Source organism: Prunus mume, linkage group LG8 (genome assembly GCF_029339155.1).
Source record: "Prunus mume cultivar Tortuosa linkage group LG8, ASM2933915v1, whole genome shotgun sequence".
Taxonomy (NCBI): Eukaryota; Viridiplantae; Streptophyta; class Magnoliopsida; order Rosales; family Rosaceae; genus Prunus; species Prunus mume.
In genome coordinates, this window is record NC_142705.1 from 7,351,258 (window position 1) to 7,377,462 (window position 26,205).

At 38.7% G+C, this 26,205-nt stretch overlaps 5 protein-coding genes across 8 annotated transcripts; all 5 read right to left on the reverse strand.

Annotated features, from left to right (window-relative positions):
• Window positions 1–109: 109 nt before the first annotated feature.
• On the reverse strand, window positions 110–4,205 carry LOC103340116 (bacteriophage N4 adsorption B protein). 3 transcript variants are annotated; one of them, XM_008243490.3, is made up of 4 exons: window positions 3,824–4,205; window positions 2,581–3,386; window positions 1,011–1,451; window positions 110–582 (listed from the first exon to the last, which is right to left on the reverse strand). In XM_008243490.3, exons 2-4 carry the CDS (start codon window positions 3,380–3,382, stop codon window positions 407–409), a joined length of 1,419 nt encoding a protein of 472 aa, XP_008241712.2. In that variant the 5' UTR covers window positions 3,383–3,386; window positions 3,824–4,205; the 3' UTR covers window positions 110–406. The 3 variants fall into 3 exon arrangements, with proteins under 3 accessions (XP_008241712.2, XP_088898486.1, XP_088898487.1); XM_089042360.1 differs by having other exon boundaries at window positions 2,581–3,389; window positions 3,824–4,076; XM_089042361.1 differs by having other exon boundaries at window positions 2,581–3,289; window positions 3,824–4,053.
• Window positions 4,206–6,059: 1,854 nt separating this feature from the next.
• LOC103340115 (Tetratricopeptide repeat (TPR)-like superfamily protein) lies at window positions 6,060–7,907 on the reverse strand. The gene has a single exon (XM_008243488.3). It carries the CDS (start codon window positions 7,761–7,763, stop codon window positions 6,180–6,182), a length of 1,584 nt encoding a protein of 527 aa, XP_008241710.3. The 5' UTR covers window positions 7,764–7,907; the 3' UTR covers window positions 6,060–6,179.
• A 590-nt stretch (window positions 7,908–8,497) lies between these two features.
• On the reverse strand, window positions 8,498–14,844 carry LOC103340114 (Chaperone DnaJ-domain superfamily protein). The gene is given in 9 exon segments (XM_008243487.3): window positions 8,498–8,695; window positions 8,863–9,039; window positions 9,139–9,228; window positions 9,320–9,385; window positions 9,471–9,553; window positions 9,693–9,759; window positions 9,848–12,636; window positions 12,639–13,600; window positions 14,325–14,844. Coding segments are annotated over 9 exon segments (4,653 nt in total). The 5' UTR covers window positions 14,708–14,844; the 3' UTR covers window positions 8,498–8,659.
• Window positions 14,845–18,761: 3,917 nt separating this feature from the next.
• Window positions 18,762–21,173, reverse strand: LOC103340113 (gamma carbonic anhydrase 3). The gene is made up of 5 exons (XM_008243486.3): window positions 20,623–21,173; window positions 20,295–20,438; window positions 19,967–20,092; window positions 19,701–19,852; window positions 18,762–19,485 (listed from the first exon to the last, which is right to left on the reverse strand). Exons 1-5 carry the CDS (start codon window positions 20,735–20,737, stop codon window positions 19,192–19,194), a joined length of 831 nt encoding a protein of 276 aa, XP_008241708.2. The 5' UTR covers window positions 20,738–21,173; the 3' UTR covers window positions 18,762–19,191.
• A 348-nt stretch (window positions 21,174–21,521) lies between these two features.
• On the reverse strand, window positions 21,522–24,920 carry PPA2 (pyrophosphorylase 2). 2 transcript variants are annotated; one of them, XM_089042381.1, is made up of 9 exons: window positions 24,779–24,920; window positions 23,898–24,035; window positions 23,581–23,609; window positions 23,177–23,242; window positions 22,852–22,959; window positions 22,681–22,746; window positions 22,329–22,449; window positions 22,045–22,126; window positions 21,522–21,933 (listed from the first exon to the last, which is right to left on the reverse strand). In XM_089042381.1, exons 2-9 carry the CDS (start codon window positions 24,025–24,027, stop codon window positions 21,891–21,893), a joined length of 645 nt encoding a protein of 214 aa, XP_088898507.1. In that variant the 5' UTR covers window positions 24,028–24,035; window positions 24,779–24,920; the 3' UTR covers window positions 21,522–21,890. The 2 variants fall into 2 exon arrangements, with proteins under 2 accessions (XP_088898507.1, XP_088898506.1); XM_089042380.1 differs by having other exon boundaries at window positions 23,898–24,048.
• Window positions 24,921–26,205: the final 1,285 nt, after the last annotated feature.

The following is a 26,205-nucleotide window of genomic DNA, read 5'->3' on the forward strand; positions in this document are numbered from 1 at the left end:
GTGACTAAGGCACCAAGAAACTGATACCTGTATGTTCCTGTTAGCCTGCTATGAATTTTCAAAATACCTTACACTTAACAAAAATAAGTAAATCAGAGCAAAACTTAAATGGCAGCAAATTACGTGCGCATAAACGGCATATAAACGCTTCAAGACATCCTGAAGCCGAAATGTAGACTTTAAACAAGGACTGATCATCCTATTCATGATCTATAAACCTTCCCAAATGCCAGTGACGGGCAAAACTTGAATTATTTTTGTAGAACTGTACATCCTCAGATCAAATGAAACTCTAACTAGTAAAAGAGCATGAGAATGTTATCCACAAAGGGTGTGGCGTATAAAAGACCTTTTATTCTCTCCTTTTGTTATATGGCATAGGGTCACGTTGCTAATAAGGTGATTATCATTTGCCTGCATTATGACTCTCAGGAACCTCAGAATCGTAGTTTGGCGATCCCCTACCAGACGGGATATAAGAGTATGCCAAGGCTGCAGTACCAAGAGTTAAGGCAGCAGCAATTGAGCCCCAGACCCACCTCTGTCTTCTTTCCCTTCTCTCCCTGTCACGCCGTGCCAGCTCTACATGAAAACAAACAGAAAAACATACATAAGATAATAACGCAAGGCATTTCCAACAAGACCTAAACTACAGTTGGAAACAGAGAACTTGCACTAATGTACATTGAGTAGGGTATGGATGCACAGGTGCATGGTAGTCAATATAGTCAATATTTGGCCACACACAGAAAACTGTTAATATTACATCGATGGAGAAGTTGCATTTTGTCAAGGAATGGGCTGTCCTGTTACTTTGAACCCACTAACTAATGAAACAATACGTTCAAACCTACAGAGGGTTACAGGTTAAGCATGGGGAAAATTACAGAGTTCAACTGAAGCAGACCTTGTGAAGGATTATGATTTAACAACATAACGTCGTCTCTAAAAGGGAACTAAAGCCTTAGGAATCAAGAAATAAACAACTGCATAAAGTATAAAAATCTCACCGAGAACGTCCTGATTCCTCTGAACCATTTCCTGATTCATAGCCTCATAATTACGGAGTTTGTCCACCAACCGAGCAATCTCAAAGTTCTTTGACTCAATCTGAGCTTCCATCTCCATCTCCATCTCAGCCCTTATTATGCCCCTTCCAATAGAATTTGATACAAACCTAGCAAGGTGAACTTGTTGGCACAACTCTTCTGCAGGATCAGAACCTAGTTCCTCATGGCCTGCTGCAGCAGTGGGATCTGCAGGGAGTGTCAACCCTACAAGAGATAAATGTTGCCTAATCCTCTGCCACTGGTTTCGCAAGTTATTCAAGGATTCTTCTGCTTGCTTCCGCTTCTCTATTTCCATCAAAAGACTCAATCTCATTTCACATAATTCAGCTTCAGCATCAGAAACGGAAAGCTGCTGCCCATGTCCACTCTCAGATGAAAGTTCTATACAAAGTAACAGTAAAAGTAAGCTTTACTGAAAAAATAATCACCAATAGTGCACATGTAGAGCAAGGTGGATTACCGAAAACTGAAGAATAAAATCTACAAATTTGGGAAATCCTTTGTAATTTTTAACCAAACTTCAGAACAGGAGAAACTAGGTGGACTTATAATGCATAGGATATCACACATACAGAACATATGCACAGAATGCTATACTTTAATTTCCCTTCTATGCCATTTTGAAATTTCACATACTCTGATATTTCAATGGGAAACAGCATGTTCGTGCCCTTAATCATAATTAGAGACTTAGTGCTAATCTCACAGATAATGCAACATTTATAGGCCACAAAAAGATAGGGATGTCATTTTTCGGCAAAACACGAAAAATTAACTTTCAACATGACACAGTAACACAACTTGAACCCAATACAAAATTAACAAGTTCCGATTTACTATCTTTTTTGGGTAGGACAAGTTAGAGTTAGCTAATGAATCCGAAAATAACACAACATATGTGAATGCCAAATGCACTAGATTAATTCTGAACACGAAATTCCTATTTCGACATGAAATCTTAACTAGTATTGTTTGAAGAAAATGTCTTATCTCTTTTCTTTTTTTAAAATTATTTCTTGCATTTTCTTGGTATTGTATGAGTTGTTTTAGAACTATATTTTCTTGCCCTTGATTTTCAACTTTTGCTTTTATTTGGATCGGGTCATTTTTACTGTATGACAAGTATTGAGTTTGGTTTAAGGAGAAAGGATCCCAATCTTGAGTTTCTAATTCATGAAATGACATATGAGTCAAGTCATCTAACACGATTAATTAAATAGGTAGAGTTACAGTTGACGCTCTCAACACAAATCCAAATTGACATAATAGCTGAAAACGATATGATACCAACAATTGCACAAACCTACATATATATAGAGAGAGGGGCAAAGAAAAATGCACCAAATTCTATGTACTTAAGACACCAACCAATGGCAAAACCAGTATGTTCCAATCTTCAATCATGATGTGCAGTAATTCTCGGATATATGGATATAACATAATCAAGATAGTTAAAACATACAAACAAATGGAAGGAAATAAATTTTACTAAAAAAATAAAGCTACATACCTTCCCAAGCATCATAGAACTCCCCCATGGGAGTACTGGTCTGCGCAGAACGCTCTGCCCCAGCATTTACCTCTCCATCTGTGTAACTTGAGACACTCATGGAGTCTTTTGGATCAAAGAAATCTTCACGGTCACTATCTCTTTCTGGAGTCATCGCAGGTTGCTTCCACAAATCATCATCCCTATCCGAATCTTTACTTAGTTCCACATTACTGCTTCTCTTTTTCAACTCATGGAAGCTATCTTCACGCTCACTACTACTACCCAGTTCCACCTTACTGCTTCTAAGTTTCCCATTACTTGTCCCAAGCTTCCCATTGCTGCTTTCAAAATGATGAACGCCATTCAAATGTTGCACTTCAACAGGCTTGGGAAAAGTAAAAGTAGCTGAATCATCCACAGTTGAACTCGACAACTTGGCCTCTGCATTGTTAACATCCCCATTGAGTTTCTCTTCATTTCCGGCCTTCTGGTGTATGGACACGTCCTGCTCGGAATAACTCTTGAGAAGGCGAGGGCCTCGGCGCTTGTGGTTGATGATGTAAGGCGAGGGAGGGAAGGAAGTAGGCGAATCAGGGAGTGGGGTGGCCTCAGGAGTAGCATAGAGGGCTGGCTTCATTGGAGGTCGATGAAGCCTGTTCTCCACAACTGAGGTACTGTTCCTTCTCTCCAGCTTGGACTCAGGAACCGGCATTGAATTTGAAATAGGCTTGGAATTCGGAAGAGAAGACATGTCAACGGATTTGGAAGAAGTTCCAGGTTCTAATAACCTATCTAAAGCTACGACAGTGAAAGTCGGCATGGCTCTGCTTCACAATTATCATCAAACATCCAAATCAACAACAACAAAAATAAAACCCTAGCTGTTATTACCAAATTAATTGAACATCCCAAAACCAGACATCTCTAATTCCTTTAATTGCTAGGAAGCTAGTAAAAACCTAAAGCACATATTTTTTTTTCCTTCTTTTTTTATATATCCGGTAGAAGTAGGTGGTCGGTCGATCAAAACATAAAAAATAACCACACACAAGAATAAACATATAAACCGAATCTGGAAGAGCGTAAAGCTATGTTTGGTTCCTCAGAAAAATCAGAAAAGCCTCCCATTTTCGTGGAGGCGCCGATTCTCAGCAACCAAACACTAACAAAAGTTCAAAAAAAAATAAAACAAACAAGATTCAAACAGGAAAACTAGAAACAAGAACAGAAAGCGAAGATCGGAAATAGAACAAAGGCGTACCAGTGGAGCCGAGGAAGGAGGAGAGAGTGAGGGGGAAGCGGTTCAGGTGAGAGGAAGGGAGGGAGGGATGAGAGAGAAGAGGGTGATGCAATTGCAATTGCAAAGCACCATTATCTAGTTTCTAGGTATATGGGCTCTGATATTTTGGGGTTCGCCAGTCATCACCGCCCTTCTTCCGTCACCAAGATGATGAGCCTCTCCAGGTTTCCTGTTTTTTTTGGGTAAATATTTGTTTTTGTCTGAATCTCTAAAGAGACTCTATCGCAACGGCCGCCTCTTTTTCTCTGTGCTGCTTCGCTATTTGGTCTCGCTCACACACGGTCCCCGCAAATATTTCAAACGCCTCTTTCCTTTTCTTGGAGGCTACGAACGTCGAAGTGTCCACCAAGATTTTGCTTCTTATATTATTTATTTATTTCAAAATTTAAGATTTTTTATAGTACAAACCACGGTGTAAAACTTTTTTTTTTTTTTTTTAGGTTGGAAATAAATTAATCTAATTTAGGAAGAGGTAAACTCGCATTTGAGACGAGAGAAGCGGTCTCACTATCCTAGCCAACTCACTTAACTTATATATGCAAAATTCAAAATTAGATTAAATTAAAACTAGCCCTTTAGAACACGTGTTGGTTTTTATTTTGAATCACATTTTAGATTGAAGGAAGATAAAAGGGATATGATTGTTGTTTATTAAGAATTGAATTCCTGATTTTAAAGGAATTCAATTTTTTGGTGGAAGGTGATATTCTAATTTCTGAAGAACTAACCCATTAGGAAATCATATTTTTTACCCATTATATCCTCACACAATTTTAAAAATTTCAAATTTACAACTTTAACCTAATAACGAGGGCATTTTAGTAATTAGTACCGCACATACTCCAATCCTATATGATTTAGTAAACAACTTCAATTGAAATCCGAAATTTAACTTTTTTCAATCCATATGGTTTAGTAAACAATTTCAATAAAAATTCATAATCTAATCTAACCCCTCTTCAATTCAATTCCTCCTAATCCAATTACAATTAGTAAAGATACCAAAAATGTCGTGGTGGCCGTGACACAGTCGCCTACAAGGTCTCTTGTGTGTAATGTATGACGGAAAAGCCCAAAGCATTTGAGATCCCTCATGTGTTAATTGTGTTCCACATGGCAGGGACGACGTCGTTTGTTGTTGCTATTTCACTTATTTGAATGGGGCCGTGTGTTTGGAGGCGGTTGGCACTTTGGCGGGGTCAAGGTTGAGACTTTTGGCTTGGGGTAGACGCCAGAATGAGCCCGTTGTCAAGTGGGAATCAGTCTTATAGGCTTGTTGTTCTTCCTTGGTTGCTTTGAAACATCAACACTAATTTATTTTCCTTGGCTTTCACTCAACTCTTTTCTTTTCTACCCCATTTACTTTTTCATTGAACGAGAAGCTCGATGAAGTTTGGTAAGTAAAACAGAAAGTAGGTTTTAACATTAGTTTAAGGTAACACAATCTTGGCATGTCTTTTTTTTTCCTTAATGTCTTAACATATTCAACAGCATCTACTACCTTTTTTTCATATTCAAAGTTACAATCCGAATCAACTAACTTTTGATTTAATGGTAGTTGGTTTTTGTTTTGTCAGAAGTCTCGTGTTCAACTAACGAATGACAATATATATTTGTGATAAATTAAATATTATGTTCTAATCAGTGCCGTTGCCGTGCGTTAACTATATTGTAAGGTATAAATATCATACATTCAGTTCAGTCCAGTGTGTCAAAGAAAAAGAAAGACACGTTGTCAAGATTCTGAATCTAAGTGGGGCCCTGGGGTGGGCTTCGATTCTCATATCATTTTAATATATCGGCAGACTTGGTTTTATTTGGAGCCGCTCAATTTAAAGTTGAACTAGCGTTCACATTTGGCTTGTGTCAACCCTACCACACATGAATTACTTTCTCTTGTGATCATGTGTGCATCTCAGTCGTTGTTCTTTCATTGTCCACTTTATTAACCAACCAATACGGTACTATTTTTAAATTTTACTACATCCTCACAATTTACACAATTTTAATATAGTTAGGGAACTGACGGGGTCTAGCCTAGTGAAAAAACGCATTGATTTCAAGAAAATAGATCTCAAGTTCAAACCCTCCGACATTTTGATTGTGTATGCATGAGAAACTCCCCTCCTTTATAGTCTTTAAACTATCGCTTATACTATTAAAAAATAAAGCCGGTGAGAAAGCCAAAAAAACCGTATTGACAAAAAAAGAAGTCAGCTTTTGACTGAAAATGGGACTGGACCGGACTTGATCGATTCAGTTCACGGATTTTACATTATGTCGCGGGAAATATAATCATATTCTGCCTTCAATCAAATTATGTAAAATCACTTTCATGGTATTTCGAGTCAGTGACCCAGCTACTTCCAACTTCCTTAACCAGTCCTTTCATCTCCATAACGCTTCTCAATTGATCTACAGAATCCCACCTTCCAATGGTTGCATAAAAATTTGATACCAGCACAAAATTCCCAGGCTTACTTGGCTCCAACTCCAAAAGATGCTTTGCAGCGACCTCACCCCTTGTAACATCGAGATTATGGCCACAAGCATTCAACAATGCTGACCACACTGCTACTGTAGGCCTAATGCCATGCTCAACCATGTCCTGAAACACACACCACACTTCATCTATCTGACCGGCCCGGCCTAACATATCGATGAAGCAGCCATAGTGCTCTGGACCCAAGTCCAAGCCATACTTCTCCGGGGCCGAACTAAAACACTCCCGGCCTTGCTCCACCAGCCCCGAGTGCCCACAAGCTGAGAGAACAGCAAGAAAAGTCACAGAATTAGGCAAGACTTCACTTCTTTCCTCCCCCATCCTCTTGAACAGGTCAAGAGCTTCCAGCCCATTTCCATGACTTCCATATGCATCAATCATGCTTGTCCATGAAACTACATTTTTGTTAGAAATTCCATTGAACAAGGATCGAGCATTTGAAATTGTCCCACATTTTGCATACATGTCTAGCAGAACATTGCACATTTGTATGTCGGATGTGAACCCGTGACGCATTGCCACGCAGTGTATCTGCTTTCCAATCCACAAATTTGAATTCTCAGAGCAAGCAGCAAGAACGCTAGTGAGTGCAATTACATTGGGTTTCATTGTAGACATAATCGATAATGCCTCCTTGTACTTCTTATTCCGAACACACCCTGCAACTAAAGAATTGAACATCGCATCATCCTTTCTACAATTCAAGCCGGAGAACACTTTCATGGCTTCACTAATACACCCAACAGCAGAGTAAAAGTCAATCAAAGCAGTACCCAAAATTAACATGTCACGGCCCATCACAACCACCATCCCATGAACCTGCTTGCCTTGTGGAGAGGCCTTCAAAGAAGCACAAGATTTAAGCAGAGAACACAAAGTAAACTCGCTGATCTCCACTCTTTCCTCCCTCATTGCTTCAAACGCACCAAGCGCTTCTCGAGCAAGCCCGTGCCTCAAAAAGCTAGAAAGCAAAGCGTTCCAAGTCACAACATCCTTGAACTCCATCTCTTTAAAAGCTCTAACAGAGTCCTCCAAATACCCGTACTTGGAGTACATGTCCATGACGGCAGTCTTAGACACAGTTCCTGACTCAGCACCCGTCTTGATCATAAGACCATGGACTTGTCTGCCGCGTTCGGGGCGGGGCAATGCGCTGCACGCGCCCAATACCGGAGTGAAAGTGTACGCATTGAGGTCGGATTTTGCGCGATGAATGCAAGAGAAGAGAGCCCATGTGGTGGAAAATTGTCCATTCCGGTTATAAGAGGCAAGCAGTGCGTTTAGCGAGTAGATATCTCTTTGAGACGTTTCATTGAACAGGTGGTGGGTGTGTAAGCCCTTGAAATTGCATTTGGCGGGAAGGCAAAGGAAGCGTATAGGACGACTTAAGGTGGTCATGAATTTGGTCACGGGGCATTAGGGTAGGCTCAATTATATTATAAAATAAAGAAATTGGGTTGCTCTCTTTTCCAATATGTTAGGAGAAAAGTACAGATTACAGTAACTTGATACGGCAAATATTAAAGAATAACGACACCAGCGTTTGGTCGAATGCCGGAAGAGACACATGGCTCATAAAAATGGTGCAAGCGTCGTGCAACGTGTCTCTTTTCTTTCTTTTTTTAAATAATAAAAGTAACACAAACCAAAGAAAGGTAGATACTTGGGGCACCACAAGAGAAACCAAGAAAGAAAAGGTTAGCTGGGGTATAATTTGATTGAGGTGAGATGATCGGGTATAGCTTAATTGGTTGAGTTCTTCCCACTTAACCTCATGTGAGCAAAGGTTCAAAGCCTCCAAACACCCAATGAATATTTGCATAAACCCCCTCTCTCAATCGCTTGTTGTACTAAAAAAAGGGTTAAAAGTAACAGCGCAACACGCAAACAAAAACACACCACGGAAATGCCACACGAAAAGGGTCAAACTAACCAACCCCAGCAAAGCACACAAGGCATGTCGTGAGGTCATAACAGACGTGATAATTGTCACATTCTAAATAGAGCTAATCACCTTCCCTGAAAAATTTCAATGAAATTTATTTAAATTTGGCCTGGTGGAGATGTTAAGGAATCTTTTTGTATGCCTTCTGTGCTTAATGTACTTTAGAGTAACAGGTGGGGCTTCCAAGTTTGAACATACAACACACCCATATTTCATTCAATTATATTTGCCGCAAAACTATTTTTGGAGCTTTTAAAGCTTACTACAGAAACTACATGGATATATATATAATTACTAGTGGTATAAAATTACATAATGTGCCAGTGTATTTGCATATTTAAAGCCTGTGTTACCGCTCTTCTGAGTTGAATTTGTTCCATGCTTCCTGTAGTGAACCAAAAAAAAAAAACTAACGAAATAAGACAAGTGAAGAAAACGAAATCACAAACAAGACCCACTTCTTGTACTTTTTCATATATGCTTTGAGAAAAAGTCCCGCCAGTTCTAGTTATAATTATTTCAAGCCACAAAAGAAAATGGTGGTTAACGCACCTTTAGAAGATCGAAAACTTTTTCACATATGTACTTCTGTTGAATGCTTGCACCCCGTTGTTGCAACTTGTCAGGATGAACACAAAGAGTGGCCTTCCTGTAAGCTTTCTTTACAGCAGCAGCAGTTATGACGTCCGTTAAGGGAATAGGCTGCCAACCGCTATCAGGCCCAAGGATCTGCCAATGAAGAAAAATGAGTTCAAGTTCCCAACGCTAGAGCCTAAACATCATAACACCTACAAATTGCAAAACACATGTAGCTCAAATAACACCTACATATTGCAAAGTCGAAAGTAATGCACGCAAGTTGCCTTCTTTTCCACTTGACCACCTCCTGACATCTGCGTCCAGATTCTCGGCTAATCTCTGCAAATAGAATTAGATCCGAGCCAATCAGCGAGAAATGAAATACAATTCAAAGTTCCAGAAATTCATTTAACGTGGAGAGAATAATTACATTTCTCTCTGCTTGCTCTCTTTGTGCAAGAAGATCACGCATATTCTTCTCTGCAAGAGCTCTTGCCTGAAACAGTCCCACAAAGCTTGAAATTATAATGTTTCCGTATAGACTAAACCGCTCAAAGATTATAAATTATTTAAAATCATACCGCTCGTTCGGCTGTTCTAGCATGCCTCTCTAGTCTTGCTTTACACCTTTGAGCTGATTCACCTTCAACTCCCTCATATCTCTCTTTGTAATAGAAGAAAGTTTCAGAAAAGACCATTAATGTAGAACCAACCAAGCATAAGTCAAATGTTAATGGAAACTGAAGAAAAGCTTAAAGATAGATTTGCATGAAATAACCACTGGAGCATTACAAATCACATACCAGCATAAACTGAGGAATATGGATATCTTGAACCCCCAGTGCTCTGAAATTGTGAGTCCTGTAGATCCTATGAATTAACAGCCATTTTAGATTTCTGTTGGAGATTATGAATTAATTAAAAGGGGGACGAATCCAGCAGAAAAAATAATACTCACCGAGGATGAAGAGCAATGTCTCAAACCGTTATTTCTAGAAGAAACAAAGAACTTATCAGAAACAGATCTTTGCACTCGTTCTCTTGCCTCAAAAGCAGCCCTTTCAACCATTACTTTTTCTGCAGCACGCTCTCGGGCCTCTGCAGTTGCTCTCTCTACTGCAGCACGCTCTGCCTTAAGCCTGGCCTCCATAGCTGCCTTCCCTGCTATTGACTTCTCCCTGGCCTCTGTGCATGCCTTCTCTAATCTTTCACGAGCCTCTGCCATTGCTCTTTGTCGAGCTTCAGCTGTTGCTCTCTCCATAGCAGCCCTTTCTGCCCTCTCACGAACTTCCCCATATGCCCATTCGCGAGCTTCAAGTGTTGCTCTGTCAACAGCCATCCTATCCTTTTCTCTTTCCCGCTCTCTTTCTCTTTCTTCCTCTATCTTTCTAAGGCGATCATTTTCGAGCTCTCTTTCTCTTTTCAACCTTTCAGTTTCTTTCTCCCCATTTTTAAGGGTCTCTTTAAGATTCTTATCTTTTCTCTCTGGCGCCTGGCTTGAATTAACTTGCTGAGATGATTTCTGGCTGTTTACTTCTACCATGACTGGATAAGCTGCTTCTGTTTTCCTTTTATTTTCAACAAACTCTTTCACCGGTTCAGGGGTTGAGTTCGCTGTCTTGTTTTCTTCCCGACTTGAGCCAGCTTGGACTCCCTTCAAGTCCTTTTCACCCTCTTTCCATTCCTGAACAAATTCCATCTTTTTAGTTTCATGATCAAAATCCATTCGAGAGGTACTCTTAAATTGCTCAACTTGTGGTTGTACAATGCCACTGCCAGCTTCTCCTGCCTTCTTCGTGTGCTTATCTAAAGGAATTGACTCGTAGGCATCATCCACTCTAACTTGGCTATTCCCGCGTTCTATGTCTCCTTGGGCCATGCCAGATGCTTTGAACTTTTCATCAACCTGCACATTTTCCATTTCAAATTCCCCCAATTCCCTTTTGCTAGCTTTAGGTTCAGCCCTGATTTCTTCCCTTGCTTTCTTCACACTATCATCTAAAGGAAGAGAAACATTGGAGTCTTCCCTTCTGAACCGGTTCTCTCCATTTTCTAAATCCTCTAGGGAAACTCTAGATGCTTTGAATTTTAAGTCAGTCGACACACTTACTCGTTCAGCTACTTCTGGTTGTGTATCACTAATTTTGTGTTCAGTCCTTTTCTCTCCATTTTCTTCATGAGTTGGGGCCTTTTGAGTTGCTTCCATTGTTTCACTGTTTTCATCATGTTTGCTGGCTATTTGAGTCGCTTGAGAGTCCTTATTACAACCTTGGTTACATGTTTCATCAGATACCCTTAGATCCCCCTCTTCCATGTGCAAGCCTTTAACTGATCTTGGTTCCTGACCATTTTCATTCCTCTCTGTTCCCTCATTTGTTTTGTTTAGGACCTTCTGCTCTTCCCAGTCACCAGCAACTTTAACAGTCTTCCCAGTCTGTTCCGAATCACTAGCCTTTCTTATGTTCTGATTTTCTACTTGCCCAAACACTTCCTTTAATGTTACATCAGTTCCTTCTATGTCCTTGGCCTCCATTAATCCTTTTTTGTCATATTGCTGATCCCAAGCATAGGCCATTTCAAATCTTTGCTCACTTTCCTCTCCTTCATGGGCATCTTTTTGTCTCTTCTCATATTCTTCCCTCTCGAGAGCTTCTTTTAGCCGCTTTTCGTTTTCTTCTCTTTGAGTAGCCTCTTTCTGTTTCATTTTATTTTCCCATTCAAAAGCCTCTTTTTGTCTCTTCTCATACTCTTCCCTCTTGAGAGCTTCTTTTTGCCGCTTCTCATTTTCTTCTCTTTGAGCAGCCTCTTTCTGTTTCTTCTTATTTGCCCATTCAAAAGCCTCTTTTTGTCTCTTCTCATACTCTTCCCTCTCGAGAGCTTCTTTTTGCCGCTTCTCATTTTCTTCTCTTTGAGTAGCCTCTTTCTGTTTCTTCTTTTTTTCCAATTCAAAAGCCTCTATTAATTTCCTCTCATTCTCTTGCAATTCAAGAGCCTTTTTTAGCCTTTTCTCATTTTCTGCCTGCTCAAGAGCCTCCTTTAACCTCTTCTCATTTTCTTCCTGCTCAAGAACCTTCTTCAGTCTCTTCTCATTTTCTGCTTGTTTCAACGCCTCTTTAAGCCTTCTTTCATTCTCTTCCTGCTCCAAAGCTTCTTCTTGTCTCTTTTCAAAATCTTCCCTTCCACAAGATTCCTTGAGTCTTTTGTCACTTCTAATTCTTTTATCATTTTCTTTCTGCTTCCTGGCCTGCTCAACTTTGAACTTAATTTCTTTATCTTGAACCTCTACCACGATGTCTCTTTGCTTCTCAGATTCTGCAGGCAGTGTACCCATGCTAGGACTCATCTCATTCTTTCCCTCCTCACGAATTTCATGAGTCACTTTCACCTTTTTCTCAGGCTCTTTTCGCCTGCATGCCTCTTTAGCAGCTTTTAATTTTGCACTGCATTCCTCCCATTCACGAGGTTGCTTCCCTAATTCTTCTTCTATAGCTGCTCTTACTTTCTTATCATTTTCTTCTTGCTGAACCAATGCTTCCATGGTTGCTTTTTCTTTCTGCCTATGCTCATAACTTTTTCTGTTCTGAACCAAAATCTTCTCTTTGTTTTCCTGCTCAAAAGCCTTCCTGGACTCATCTATTGCCACCAATTCAAAATATTGAGTTGCTTCTTGCCATTCACTAGCTTCATCAATTTTGAAAGACCCCTGAGATGACCAAGATCCCTTCCCATGCTTCTCTTGTGCAAAATTTTAGCCACATTTAATGAATTTTCATCTTCTAGAGATTCTGGAACTTCTCTGGCTGTCTTCAACACCTTTTGCCTTTCCTTCCTAACAGCAAATTTCATTCCACTGTCTTCTCTTTCAGAAGTGCCCTGCTCTCTATCATCTTTCATACTGTCGGAACCATCAACAATTTCACCCAACTTTCTTTCTTTCTCTTTCATTTCTTTCTTTGACCCCGATTTCGTACGCCTTTGGAAACCCTCTTTCCTCCTCTGCATTAACTCTTTTGCACTTTTCAATTGTACTTTGGCTTTCTCCATTGCTTCTTTCATAGCTGCTGCAGATACTGCAGCAGATGAACTTGCATCTACCTCTACATCAAAGAAAGGAGGTGAACTATCACCTGTAGTCCCATCAGAAGCTACAGTGTCAGAATTTGAAGACAATCTACCAGAATCTCCACTGTTTCCATCTACTATGGGTGGTGGTCGAGATGGTGGTGGCAATTGAGAGGGCTGAGTTCTAAGGCTTATGTCTGATATAGTTACAAAAGGCTTTTTATGATGAGAACCATTTCTACCATATCCCCTTTCAGGATTAAGGTTGTCCCCAAATGCCTGTCTGGAAGAACTACCATTAGGGGGGTGTGACATGGTCTTTTTGAGATGCTTTTCGTTCACCCTTTCCATGTTACAGTTCATACTTAACTTGCTATCATCAGTCACTTGCAAGATTGGATTCTCATTTTCTGTCTGTTGCGAAGGAATGTTTTCATCCAGCACAAAAGTGTATCCAGGAACATGTGCCCGAGTTACATGCGTCATCCCGTTCAAAGAATCTTTATTGCTTTTTTGATGAGCGGTGTGATATGATATGCTGAACTCTGTACTGCCATCAAATGACTGGAAAGGATCTCCATTTGAAAAGCATTGGTTCTTGCCGGAATCATCTGATCCTTCCGACAGAGACCCAGATTCTGCAGGAGTCCTATGAATGAGGAAGCAAGACAAACATACTCTAACATCAAATTCTAGCGTCATTAGGTTCAAATTAAGTCAAACTACCTTTTTTTTTTTTTAATCTCATTTAGTATTGCAAAGATACACAAAACATTTATGTTTCTTAATCTTTTCACACTTTCATGTAAAAAGAGACTCATTAGATATTTTACTACATATGTTGTATATGTGGTGCAGTTGCAACCTTGAACCAAAACAACCCTGAGATCCTAACAGAAAAAAGTTAATCTTGAAGCCCAGTTTACACACACTATCTCGCCTTTTTACAATCAAAGAAGTCAAAATTACTTCAATCCAATTTCCCCTAGGGCACTATTTCCTTACTTAGAGAACCCAAAAAACCCAGATCAAAGTTTCACTGGTTATTAATTGTCCCGTCAAAATTAGCCCAAATATCTTAATCCCCAAGACTTTGTTTTGGTCCCCCAGTTTCGAGTCCCTACTTAAAACCCAGAAACGTTGAAAACACATAGATGTTCCCCAAAATGCTGAAAACCTTAGACATTGTTCCACAAAATAGCTATAAAAAAACCAACATATATACTAAATACCAAATACTTCTTAAACACATTTCAGTAAAAAAAAATTACTTTATAGACACATTTTGCACACATTTGACTGAAAATTTCACAAATGAAAGCACCAAAAGCTAACAAATTTAAGCAAATAAATGCATGCATGATCATACATACCAAGCTTCATCAGAGGAATCACAGTCACCATCTCCACCCTTAGATTGGTTAACCAGGTCGTCGTACGCAACCGCGAAATCCAGACCGTTAAAGCCCCCGAAGACCTCGCCGTAGTCGAAACCGGAGCTCCGTACATCGAAGAAGACCTCGTTTTGGTCGACAGCGGGAACATCGAGCACCGGAATCGAAGAGGCGCGTGACGCGTGGAAGCTCCCGAAAATCTCGCTGTAGTCCTCCATACGAGGCGAGAGAGACGAGAGACCGAACTTCGGCGGGCCGCCATATACGTCGTCGTACAGCGTCTTCCCTAAGAAGCCGCCATTGTTGATCATTTTCGCCGAAGAAGACCTGTTTGGATGCCGAGAATGCGAGAGATTCTCCATGAGAGAGAAATGAACAAAATTAGCTATCCTAGGGTTGCGTTTCGAAGCGTTTCGTGTTTCTCCGCTCGGTTTTCTCTCTCTCTTTCTCTCTGCTGTTGCTGAGTCCCTCTGCTGCAGAGTTTCAGGACTCAGAACACAGAAAGAGGACGACGAAAGTGGAAACTAAAAGGAATATGCGAAATGACGAAAAAGGACTCGTATAATTGCATGATGAATTTTCCGTTTTTTCTTTTTCCTTTTTCGAATTTTGCAATTTTCTTTTTCGAATTTCGGAAAATAACAGGTTTAGCCGGTAACCGGTGGACAAAGATTGAAATGGGTAAAAGGGCAAAGGGCAACTGGGAATATGGGTAGGAATTGGAATCATTTTAAATACCCATGTGTCCTAAGTGTCCAACCAAAACTGTCCAAATTTGGGTACGATGAGCAAAACCTGGTTCCCACATGACCACTTTAGGAAGGACCTTGTACAGAGAATAGTGACAAGGGTCTATGTTTGGTAGTATTTGGCTATTTGTGGGGGGTGAGTTTGTAAAGATGAGAAACTTTATTGGGCAGTATTGGCAATTACCAACCAAGTAGCTAATAAGTTGCTATCTAATTGGGATGGTGGTCATGAGACTTGAGATTGTTGGATTGCCTCTTGAGGAATGGTAGAGGTTGTGGTTTCAAGTGATGAATGAAAATTTTATGGTATTAAATGACATCATTTTATTTTTATTTGGTGAAAGGTGGTTTGTCATATTTTGTTTGTAGGAAAATATCATTGTCACTCGTATACGTGCGTAGCTCATTGTTTTGGATTCTAACCTCATCAAGAATACGTTTAGTAAAACTTTTCAATTCCAACAATGGTCATATTTGAAGGATAAAATACTATAAATTTGTTAATATTAATCTCCCACAGCCGTTACAGTGATTAACAATTATTGATTGACATGAATTTACATCAACTAACGATCGTGTGAAATCCTAATGAATGACATGAATTTACATCAACTAACGATCGTGTGAGATCCTAATGAAGAATATGGAAAACCCCATTGAACAGAAAATCATCATCATCAACTTTGGAAATACCTCATGTACAATCCTAATACTAATTGCAAGCATTGAAACCATTTTTGTTCTCATATATTAAATATGACCTAACCCACTACTTTATAAATTCAATCATCCAGGAATAAGTTATAAAAGTTTGTTCACATCTTGCAATCTGCAAGCAAATATTAGGTGTCAATATTAAAAATGCAGAAACTCCCATAGGGGTGCTCAAAGAGTGGTTGTTGGAGCAATTTAATGTGGATAATATATGTATGGCATGTATGCTTTTCTTTGATAGCATCACAATACGAAGATTGAAGATTTTGATGCAGACATTTGATTTATAGCATTCATTATAAGCTCAACTGTTACCAGAGTGAGGCAATTGAGATTAGTCATGGCTCTGTTTCCATGGGGCCAAAGCCAATCATTCAAGTTGGTTGCACCATCTTCCCTTGAACTTGACCTTGGGGTCAATTATTATCACCAAAAAAAATAAAATTATTAAGCTCAATTGCTCACACATAAATTTAAGTGATTCTACCATCACTAAATTTATTTATTGAGTTTTGTTTACCAAATGATATATTGGGAAATTTTAACATTAATTAGTTCTACACAATGAGTATATACAACGTTCTTCATGTACTAATTGATCATATGACCGCCATATAAAATGTTAAAAAAGATGCATTATATGCACAAATTGTATCAATGTGCATGATGGATGATTGTCGACCAACAAATTATACACATCAATGGTTGATAGTTATTCACGCGAATAACCACTGTCGGAAGCAAACCTTCCCTATAAAGCCTGTTGGGCAGCAATAAATTATTTGATTTTTTTAACACATACACCTCAAACTAAAGAAAACCAGTTTCTTGTTTCGAAGACCTGTCTAGGATTTGCATATTCCAAAGAAGGTAAAGAAACAGCACACCTCTGTCTCTCTCTGTCTGAAAGCAGGACGAGATAACGATAAAAAGGATTAAAACAAGGTTCTGGGAATCCGAATGTGATTTAGTAATGCAGCTAAACATGGATAGTATCTTCTTCTTTATATTAACTTTGGCACTTGTCCCCGCATAGCCTGTCAACCAGTCCAATATATATAAAAAGCACAGAGAGGGCTTCTTCTTCTTCTCCTTCTGTTTTTTTAACAGAGAAAATGAATTTCTTTTTCTGATTCAAAGATTCAAAGATTCAAAGATTCAAAGAAAATGTGGGTTTGCCTCATTCTTTTTTCCTTTTTTCAAACAAAATACAATGTGTTTGAAGTTTGAACAGTTTACATGGGGTACTTCTGACACAATTTCTTTTTTCTTCTTCAAATGTTTGAAATTTTGAATTATAAAAAACCCCAAAGGGTTGGCTCTCCCAGAAGCCTCATGCCAAATGCCAAATACCAATACCAGAAAAGAAGGGGGGGTCTTTCTGGGCCCTTGTGTTTGCCACTTTATGACAGTGGCATTCAGCCAAAAGCACCAAAAGTCATCATTCTGGAGATTAAAAAATGGATTTCTTTGTTTGTTTAATGATGCAGAAAATATAATAATAATGAATACAGTCATTATACTATCCAGTATCTTGTAGAGGGAGGAATTGTCCCATGAGGGCAAGAGCGCAAATACAGGGGCTTGGTGCTCTCTACAAAGTTGAATTCTGTAGGACGTGGTGGGCATAATTGCTTAGTGGGGTGGCACATAAATTTAAAATGTCGTATGTTTTGGGGAAGAAGAATGAAGTGAAGAATGCCCCCCATCTTATTTGAAAGAACAAATAAAGTGAAGGATGGTTTGTGAAGTTATTAGAGAATGAATCAACAATGTAGATGAAGTTAACATTCTTACTTTATCATAAGTCCATTATATACGTGGTGAGACCGACCAGTGCATATAAAATAGATGCAGCCCGACCCAGCACGAAATATTTGAAAATATGTTGAAGATGAAAATTGGAAATTTTGAACCCATGACGTATTATCAAAGAATGAGCAAATGGTTGTGAATGATTATTTCAAATAGTTGTGAATGGGACAATTATGAAGCAAATTCCAATGTACCAAGGAGCACCATTTACCAACTGCCAAGAGTTCCAAAAAGGGCTAAAGCAAAAACAAGCTTTGCGTGGGATCAAGACGGACACCTTTAACCACATGAATTTGAAATTTGTGATCACTTTTGGGTTCACTTGTCAACTGGTTATATTTTTGGATTGGAGAAGTAATCCAATTAAAATTTGAGATGATGCTAGTTAGTACTCATTATTAGGTACCTAGACAACTTTAACTTTCAAGTTTTGAGAGTAGAAGCGACCCAAGCTTCAACTTTTTCTTTTTGGCTTAGAAAGGTCATTATTAACTTAACGATGATCATAATCATCCACTATGTTATTAATTATGGCTCTCCCAAGTCGAGAAAATAAAAAATTATAGCTCTCTCAAGCTCAGTCCACAGAATTGAGTATAGTATAGCAGGCTCTGTTGGGCTGTAGGAATGCAATCAGTTTGGGCTGTATTGGAGATCTGCAGTTCACCTTTTATTGCAGCACAAACTTTCAAGTTATTAGCAGAAAACCCGCTTTTTACAGACAAATCACAATTCGACATGTTTCCAATAATGTATTATATGATTAATAATCTGATACCTCCAGCTGGCAAACTACCTGGTATCTCAATGACAAGAGTTCAAAACCCATTGGAAGTACTTTGTGACCAAGGTCAAGCCGAACCCTGAGCGAGAATTAATCTCACCCTTCGGGTGTGAGGACACCTCGTGGTATTTACCAAAATAATCTGAGTTAGTGCAAATGACTCACTAGTGTAATTATTTGGTATTCAGCTTAGACTGAGTTAAAAATGCAAGCTCGATCAGTGGCAAACTCTCTTTTGATTACCAGAAGTAGAAAACATTATGTGCTCTTTTTCTGAACTGCTGAAGGCCACTTCCTTCCGGGCCGGCCAGGCTGAAGCAAATAAGGGGAAGGGAACCCAAAAAGAGATGGTCGTTTGGCCTAAGCCTCTGTTCGTTTCAATGGTTGAGAACAAAAGTACAATTAATCAAAGCTACACCAAAAGTATTTGCAGGCTTCGATGCCTGATTTCAGTTTCTTTATTTCATAAAACATATGTAAAGCAATAAAGCTCTAAAACTACAAATCTAAGAGACCTTCCAGGATGCTTTGAAAACATCCAAACATATGTTCTATTATAGCAGTTTTTGGTTTTCCTCCTCGAAAATAGAAAATGAAGTTGCTGATCAATCAGAAAATTACGTAGAGCCATATGCCAGCCAGAGATGTACTCCATGTTTGAGCTTCACACTTCAGATGGCCCCCAAAATTATTGGAAATGTAAAGCAGCCATTTGCCTTAAATCCGCACATAAACAAAATACTCACTTACACTAAATCCCGAGAGTACCATTCATTTACCAACATCAATCATAGACACTTTTAAGCAGTCTTGGTACTTTGCCTGGCAGTACGTTGTCAGGAAGAGTAATCTCCGCTGGTGTTTCACGAACAACACCCAACATAGAGTCATATTCCTCATCACGGCGTGCAAACTTCTTTCGCAGCACCTTCTCAAACTCTATCTCATCAAGGCTCTTTGCATTTTCAGCTGCATGAGCCTGAGCCAAGTTGGAATAATTTATGGCTGACTGGGAGATGAAGGCCATCTCTTCTTCTGTCAGCTTCCTCAGGAACTTTGCTGGATTCCCTCCCCATACCTGTTATTTAACAATCAGTAACAAATCACTTTTAAAATTCTCTAGTCCGTCGTGAATGTAGGATAAACCAAAAAACAAAAACACAAAAGACTGCATTCATTTAAGGGATGTCAGCTCACTGAGTCACTTGGATGCTTCCTATGCGAACTTTGTACTAACAGTCTAACTTGATTGACTAGTCAAATTCCAGGCAAAAAAAGGGAGCTTTGACAAACCTCTCCACAGGGAATCCTTGTATTCTGCCTTACAAGGGCTCCAGCAGCAACCATGGCATGTTTCTCAACATAAACCCCATCGAGCAAGGTTGCAGCCATGCCAACAAATGCCTCATCCTCTACAGTACATCCATGCAAGACAGCACTGTGACCTGTATAGTTCAAATTGAAAACCATAACACGGAAGTTAGACCCTTAACATAAACCCCAATCAGCATAAAGGCAAAGCAAAATTTTTCGGAAACACGGGACGAAATGTAACCCACCTACAGTGACATTATCTCCAATTACAGTGGGCAAAACCTTGCCACTCAAGTTAGACTTTGCTACATGAACAAGGGAATTATCTTGTATGTTGGTCCCAGACCCAATGCTGATGCTGTTAACATCACCTTCACACCAGGAACCACAATCAGAGAAATACAACAAATAAATGATTATGCTTTAATCATAACACCAAATTGGCCTACTTTTTTTCATAATTAGATTCTAACATCAAACTTGGCCTGCTTTTCAAGGAGTAAAATTTTCTAAAAGAAAATGCTAACAAAAATAATATAAAGTAAATGATCAAATTCATAGAAATGGTTATACCTCTCAAAACACAACCGTACCAAATGGAGGAACCTCGTCCCACCTGAACTTGGCCTACGATGGACGCACTGGGCGCCACAAATGCGTCCTTATCAACCACCGGAGCTTTGTCAAACACGTTCATCAACGTCCGATGCCGAGACACTGAACAAGCAATCACACCAAAAAAAAAATCACGCAAAACCCAACGCCTCTTAGATCTCAAAATTCGATTCGATAAACAAAAGCAACAGTATCAAGATTGTGCATTTTCGTGTGCATTTGTGCGTGACAGTGCAGGTTAGGGTTTGGAGGAATTGAGTTCAAGGAGAAGGATTGGGAGGCGTACGTTGCTCTTGGAAGTAGTAGTTGCCCTGGAGGCGGGAACCGAGGCGATCAATGGCCTGGCCGGTCTCGCGGATCCAGAAACCGACGGTGTAGATTGCTCTGCCCAGGGTCCCCATCTTCGTCAGAGATTGGAGATTTTGTGAGGAGTGTGAGGGTTTAGGGGGCTGAGATGTAGGTGGAGGCGTGTGTTTGGGCTCAGTCTCAGGCTCTCAGCTGTAGGCGTTGAAGCAAAAGCATCGATGAGGACGAGAGCGCTCGCTGTTGCTGCTGACAAATGGAATGGAAATGTTGGCCAACAAAGGAGGTAGCTCGACTCGCGCTCACTCACTACCCAAAGAAGGAAAGAATGGCACCGAACCAAAGCGCGCCGTTTAGTACCTCACCTAGTTCACCTCACTCGTTGTTTTGGTCACTGTTATTGTCTACGGCTCTGCCTACAGTTTCTTAATGTGATCTCTCACTTTACACCACGTGTCACTCATTTAACTGCAGGTGACAAATGCAGGGGATGGGTGATTTGGGGCGTGGATACTGGAGAAATTATATTCGTCAACTGGGGATACTTTCACTCAAAAACGAGATAAATAATGCCTTTGCTTAATTTCATATATTTTCTTTTGTTTGGTTAGGTGCGTCCCTGATTTCATTTACAACGCTGAAGTAGAGATGGTTTTGAAGATGACCCTTGTTTGTTTCGGGTAAAAAAGAAGTCCCTCCCAGTCAATGAAGCATTTTTGTATTTGTTTTTTTTTTCCCCTCCTTAATAATTGAAGGTTTGAAGCTTAACGAGTGAAGTGGAATGGAATTCTATGTAGGACATAACAAGTCAAGAAGGTTCAATAATTTCACCTATTTCAATTAGAAAACTTAAAATGTATCTGAGAACAGTGCCAATAAAGGTTATTTGAGTTATGCAATCCCAATCTAGATTCATTGAGCATAATATGTTTTCCAGGAAGCCAAACACTATTGGAAAGGCAACATTTACATCCAAAATGGAAGAAATTATTTGTACCATTTCGATAGTACATTCTCCTCACTACCGAGGAAGCCAATACTTGGAAACTACTCCAAAGAGCATCAACACATACGAGTCTTTAGAAGAGATATGATCAAAAGTACAGCATAACGTCTCCACTCAAATCCAGAGAAATGGTTTGGTAGTTGAGGAATAAGAACTTGTATACAGAGGCATTCTGCAAGAAGTCTTTAAGCCTCACTACTTTATTAAATGGTTTCAGCCATTTCACTAATTAGCCACCAGGTTAGCTACTGCCTCAAGCTTTCCACAATGTAAGATGCATACAGGTCCCTGCAACACAAGACATCCTTTTAAGAAAAGTGTAGAAATGAAATATTTAAGTTCCCTTTGCAATTATCATAGGTGGCTGTGAACAGAGAGGAACTAAAATTTTTATCTCACATGGAGTATTTGATGGCATCGATGGCAGCCTCAGTAGGTAGAAAGTCTTCAACAGCCACTTCCTTGTTCTCATTCTTCTTGTCTATCATAACACTGAGTTAAGAACATACAGAAGAACCAGTACATATTGTCTGCCACAAATTTAATGGATGGTTGAAATCATGCAAATAGATATCAGGTGATTTTTATTAGTAGAAGTGCAAACAGTTTCGATGCAATGGGATGAGATTTTGTTGAATACTGCTAACCAAAGTAAAGATAGCAAGCATGAGATAATAGGATACAGTCCTCAAAGAATCGACGAATTTCTGCAAGGCGATGGGGAGGAAGATCCTTGATGTCCTTGGTGTAGCGGAACTCAGGGTCATCAGCACATACTGCAATAATTTTGTCATCCTTTTCACCCTGCAATAGAACTCATGTTATCGATAGCTACACCCACTTCTGGATGTACGGAATCAGATCTCAATGAGAGAGAGAGAGAGAGAGAGAGAGAGAGAGAGTGAATTTGATGGAAGCTAGTGAAAAACCACAGTGAAATGAAACCAAATTTCCTTCCTTTATTACATTAAAAGCTTCATTTTTATTGTCCTAGATCAAATCCCTAGCTTCCCCTGAAGAGTAATAAACACTTACTTGATCAATCATGGGCATTAATCCGATAGCACGAGCACGAAGAAAAGAACCAGGTAAGACGGGCTCCTATATGGGTGGAAAATCCAAGATTGGATTTAACAAGTTCAACCGAATGCACCAAAATCAGATTCATTTCATTGTGGAAAGAATTATGTGTCGAAATGACTTTACCTGCATCAGTACCAGTACATCCATAGGATCGCTATCCTCACAGATGGTTCGGGGAATGAAACCATAGTTGTGTGGATAAACAACTGATGAGTAAAGAACACGATCAACCTACATTAAAGATCCTTGTGCATTAGTGTCCTCCATGAGAGGCATAAATTTCATATAGATGTGAAAACCTTAGCAACCATGACAATAATAATGTAAATCGGGTAATGATATAGAACTTGTTTGAAATTCTCTAACTGTAATTGAATAAACATGGTTCAATATTTATGACAGAGGCAACAGCTTGTCATCTAGGAAAGAAGAAGAAGAAGAGTCTCACTTTTATGAGGCCAGTTGTCTTGTCGAGCTCGTACTTAACCTTGCTGCCTTTGCTAATTTCGACAACCTGCCACAGAAATTCACATTTGGATTAGTACATAACTGTTGTTACAGAATCTTGAGATAGAATATATAATTCTTTTTTTATCTTTAAATAACTGAGGACGATTATGGAATTCATCATCCACTAAGAGAAGCATCACACAAACCTGATTCTAGAAGGTTTAAATCTCATCCACCACAATGATATGCAAGGCATCACACAACTTTATTCTAAATGGTTTTAAATCTCCTCAACCACATTCATGTGCAGACTATCAACATAATCTCCCATATGAAGAGACCAATATGCATGATGAAATTTATCAAAAGGAACAACAAATACTAATACAAATAATAACTTACAGCGTTGAAAACTGCTGGCGCACCAGGTCCTGCACAGATGGAAAACATGTGAGTCTCTCTCTCAACTCATGCATTGAACTCTTTAACAACAGCCTCACACACAAGAAAATCTAAGCTTCTCTCAACCACTCTCACACACAAGCACAAAACACTACTTATAATAATGCTCATCACTCTCTCCGTGTTGTAACAGGAAAAACCAAGTTCTCTCTATATATAAAGCCCTAGGGTCTCTAATTTTTCAGGGTAATGCCCAGCCAATCAAAAAGAGAGGAGAGAGTCGAGAATGAAAGTCAAAAAGCCCAAAGAAATGGTACCAATCTCTAAGTCATGCCAGGGATGAGCAGCAACTGATCTCCGTGACATTGAAGAAAGGATTCTTTCATTGAGGACAACATGAGGAAATCCTGAATTCTTTCCACTCCCTTCTCCACCACTGTTAGCCATATTCACCCCTTACAGAAAGCCCTGGAAAAAAAGAAAACAAAAAGAAACCTTACCACACAATCTTCTTGAATAAATCATATTTTACCCATGGAGTAATTACACACGCAAAGTGAATTTCAGCGAGTGAAAATCATGGCAGAGGACTAATACGGACTTATGAGGGCAGGAAATCATGGCATAATGAATTTCTGTTATTAACAAAGTGGAATTTCTCTCAAAATCGAGGGACAAAATACAAAATATGAAAAACAAGAACAAGAAAAGACTGCTAGATTTTCACTCAAAATATTGGAAGTCTCAGAAACCACGTCAAATTTTATAATTCACAACACAAATAGATATAACAATCCCCAATGCTATACCGATTGCATGTAAGATATTAACACCTCAGAAAACCTCAGAAATGAAAGAGATAGAATCAAGACAAAACGAAAATGAACACTGATTCAACAATATCAAAGAACCACAAAATTGAAATCTTCATGCATAGCATACTCAAAACAGACCCAGAGAATGCAAACGATTAAGATTTCAAATACAAAAGCAACAAACCCAATCAAAGAAAATCAAACAGATACCAAGAATTTCCATCCAGATGCAGTATTGGAAGAATTTAATCAAATGGGTTCCGCTTAATTTTTCTATTTAGCAGAACTCCAAGCACACAATCCATAGACTACGCCATGAAAAAGAGCAAAAAAGGAAACCAAAAATCTCTGAAACCATTGAAGAAGGGATAAGAAGAACTTACAGAGCACCAGAAATGCACAGCAAAAAATAGGTTCTAGAATTTGCGTGTATATGTGAAAAAGAGACTGAGATAGCTCTGAGCTTAATTTAAAGGAAGAAGGACGAAGATGCTGCTGTCAACTTCTTGCAGCGGTCAGTCATAAGTCAATACCAGTCGTTGGATCGTATCGGAGTCAATCGGACGGCCACTATTTCGGTAAGCGTCAGAGAATGTTTTCCCAAGTTGGAACTTTGGCGCAAAAATAAGCTTTTTCTCTTACAGCGGCTAAACGAAAATACGGAGCCAATCATAGTGTTACACGTACGCTAACCTTTTTTCTTTTTCGATTAACACTTATGATAACTTTTGGAAATTATTCCAGCAAAACAACAAAACTTTTGTAAATTATTATTCACTTATGATAAAAGTTTGCGTAAACTTGCTTCTCCACTTACAGCCATTGAAAATATGCATGCTATCATTACAAAAATTGTTTAATCTATATATATAAATCAAAACACAAAAACCATAAAAGATTCAAAATGCCAAGAATTGCTCTTCGTTAATTAAGTTTATAAAATAAAATAACTTAATTAATAAGGGATAAAATAGTAAAAAACAAATTGGAATGAGATTGAGAATGGTAGTTTCTTTATAGTTACTGTGCAATATGATTTTGTTTTTTTAATAAATTTTCATTGCTTTTTTTTTTTAAAAATGATCTCAAACATATTCATTCTAAAAATAATTTTACAAATTTAATAAAAATAAAATAAAAATATTTAGTTATATACCCATTTTTAGCACTAGCGTTATAGTTAAACACTATATCATTTAAATTATTTTTTGTTTTGAGTGTTGGTTTTTTTTAAGGTTTTGAGGTTGAGCTTGTTTTAAGAAAATCGATGGCAGTTTTGTAAATTATAGGAAGTTCAAAGTCTCTTTATTATGTTGTAAATGAGATTTAGGTGTGTTTCTAAAGTTCATTTCATGAATAAAAAATTTACTGGAGTCGTTTTATTATATAAATAGTCTAGGCGAGCGGCTATACTCTTGAAATAGATACTGTGATCTTTTTTTATTTTTATATATAATTGTTTTCCCAAAATTTTGTTTAACAATATGAGTAGTTTAGAACATTATCCATTACTATTAGGTCATTACCCAGAGTCTCTATTGTCCCTTTTTGAGTTTTTACTTTTCCAGAGTTCTTATTCATATAAAGAATTTAGCATTTTGCTGTTTAATACTCATATTGTACACATATGTAGTGGCGAAGTCATGATTTCATGTGTGTGGAGGCCTTTTACAAATTATAAAAAATCAAAAATTCGAACTCATAATACATACAAAAAATAGTGTATATATATATCACATATGTTAAGAATTATATTGCTTATTGGTTGCAATCATAATTGTTCTCAACAAAGGGATAAACAAATACATTC

Excerpts from the sequence above, each read along its gene's own strand:
- LOC103340113 (XM_008243486.3), bottom strand. The coding sequence starts at position 20,737 with ATGGGGACCCTGGGCAGAGCAATCTACACCGTCGGTTTCTGGATCCGC. Across the intron at positions 20,439-20,622 it reads CTACTACTTCCAAGAGCAAC|TGTCTCGGCATCGGACGTTG; the intron begins GTACGCCTCCCA and ends TTGCTTGTTCAG. Across the intron at positions 20,093-20,294 it reads GTACGGTTGTGTTTTGAGAG|GTGATGTTAACAGCATCAGC; the intron begins GTATAACCATTT and ends CCTGGTGTGAAG.
- LOC103340115 (XM_008243488.3), bottom strand. The coding sequence starts at position 7,763 with ATGACCACCTTAAGTCGTCCTATACGCTTCCTTTGCCTTCCCGCCAAA.
- LOC103340116 (XM_008243490.3), bottom strand. The coding sequence starts at position 3,382 with ATGCCGACTTTCACTGTCGTAGCTTTAGATAGGTTATTAGAACCTGGA. Across the intron at positions 1,452-2,580 it reads GTTCTATGATGCTTGGGAAG|AACTTTCATCTGAGAGTGGA; the intron begins GTATGTAGCTTT and ends TACTTTGTATAG. Across the intron at positions 583-1,010 it reads GAGGAATCAGGACGTTCTCG|AGCTGGCACGGCGTGACAGG; the intron begins GTGAGATTTTTA and ends GTTTTCATGTAG.
- PPA2 (XM_089042381.1), bottom strand. The coding sequence starts at position 24,027 with ATGGCTAACAGTGGTGGAGAAGGGAGTGGAAAGAATTCAGGATTTCCT. Across the intron at positions 23,243-23,580 it reads CGCCAGCAGTTTTCAACGCT|GTTGTCGAAATTAGCAAAGG; the intron begins GTAAGTTATTAT and ends TTTCTGTGGCAG. Across the intron at positions 22,747-22,851 it reads ATGTACTGGTACTGATGCAG|GAGCCCGTCTTACCTGGTTC; the intron begins GTAAAGTCATTT and ends CCACCCATATAG.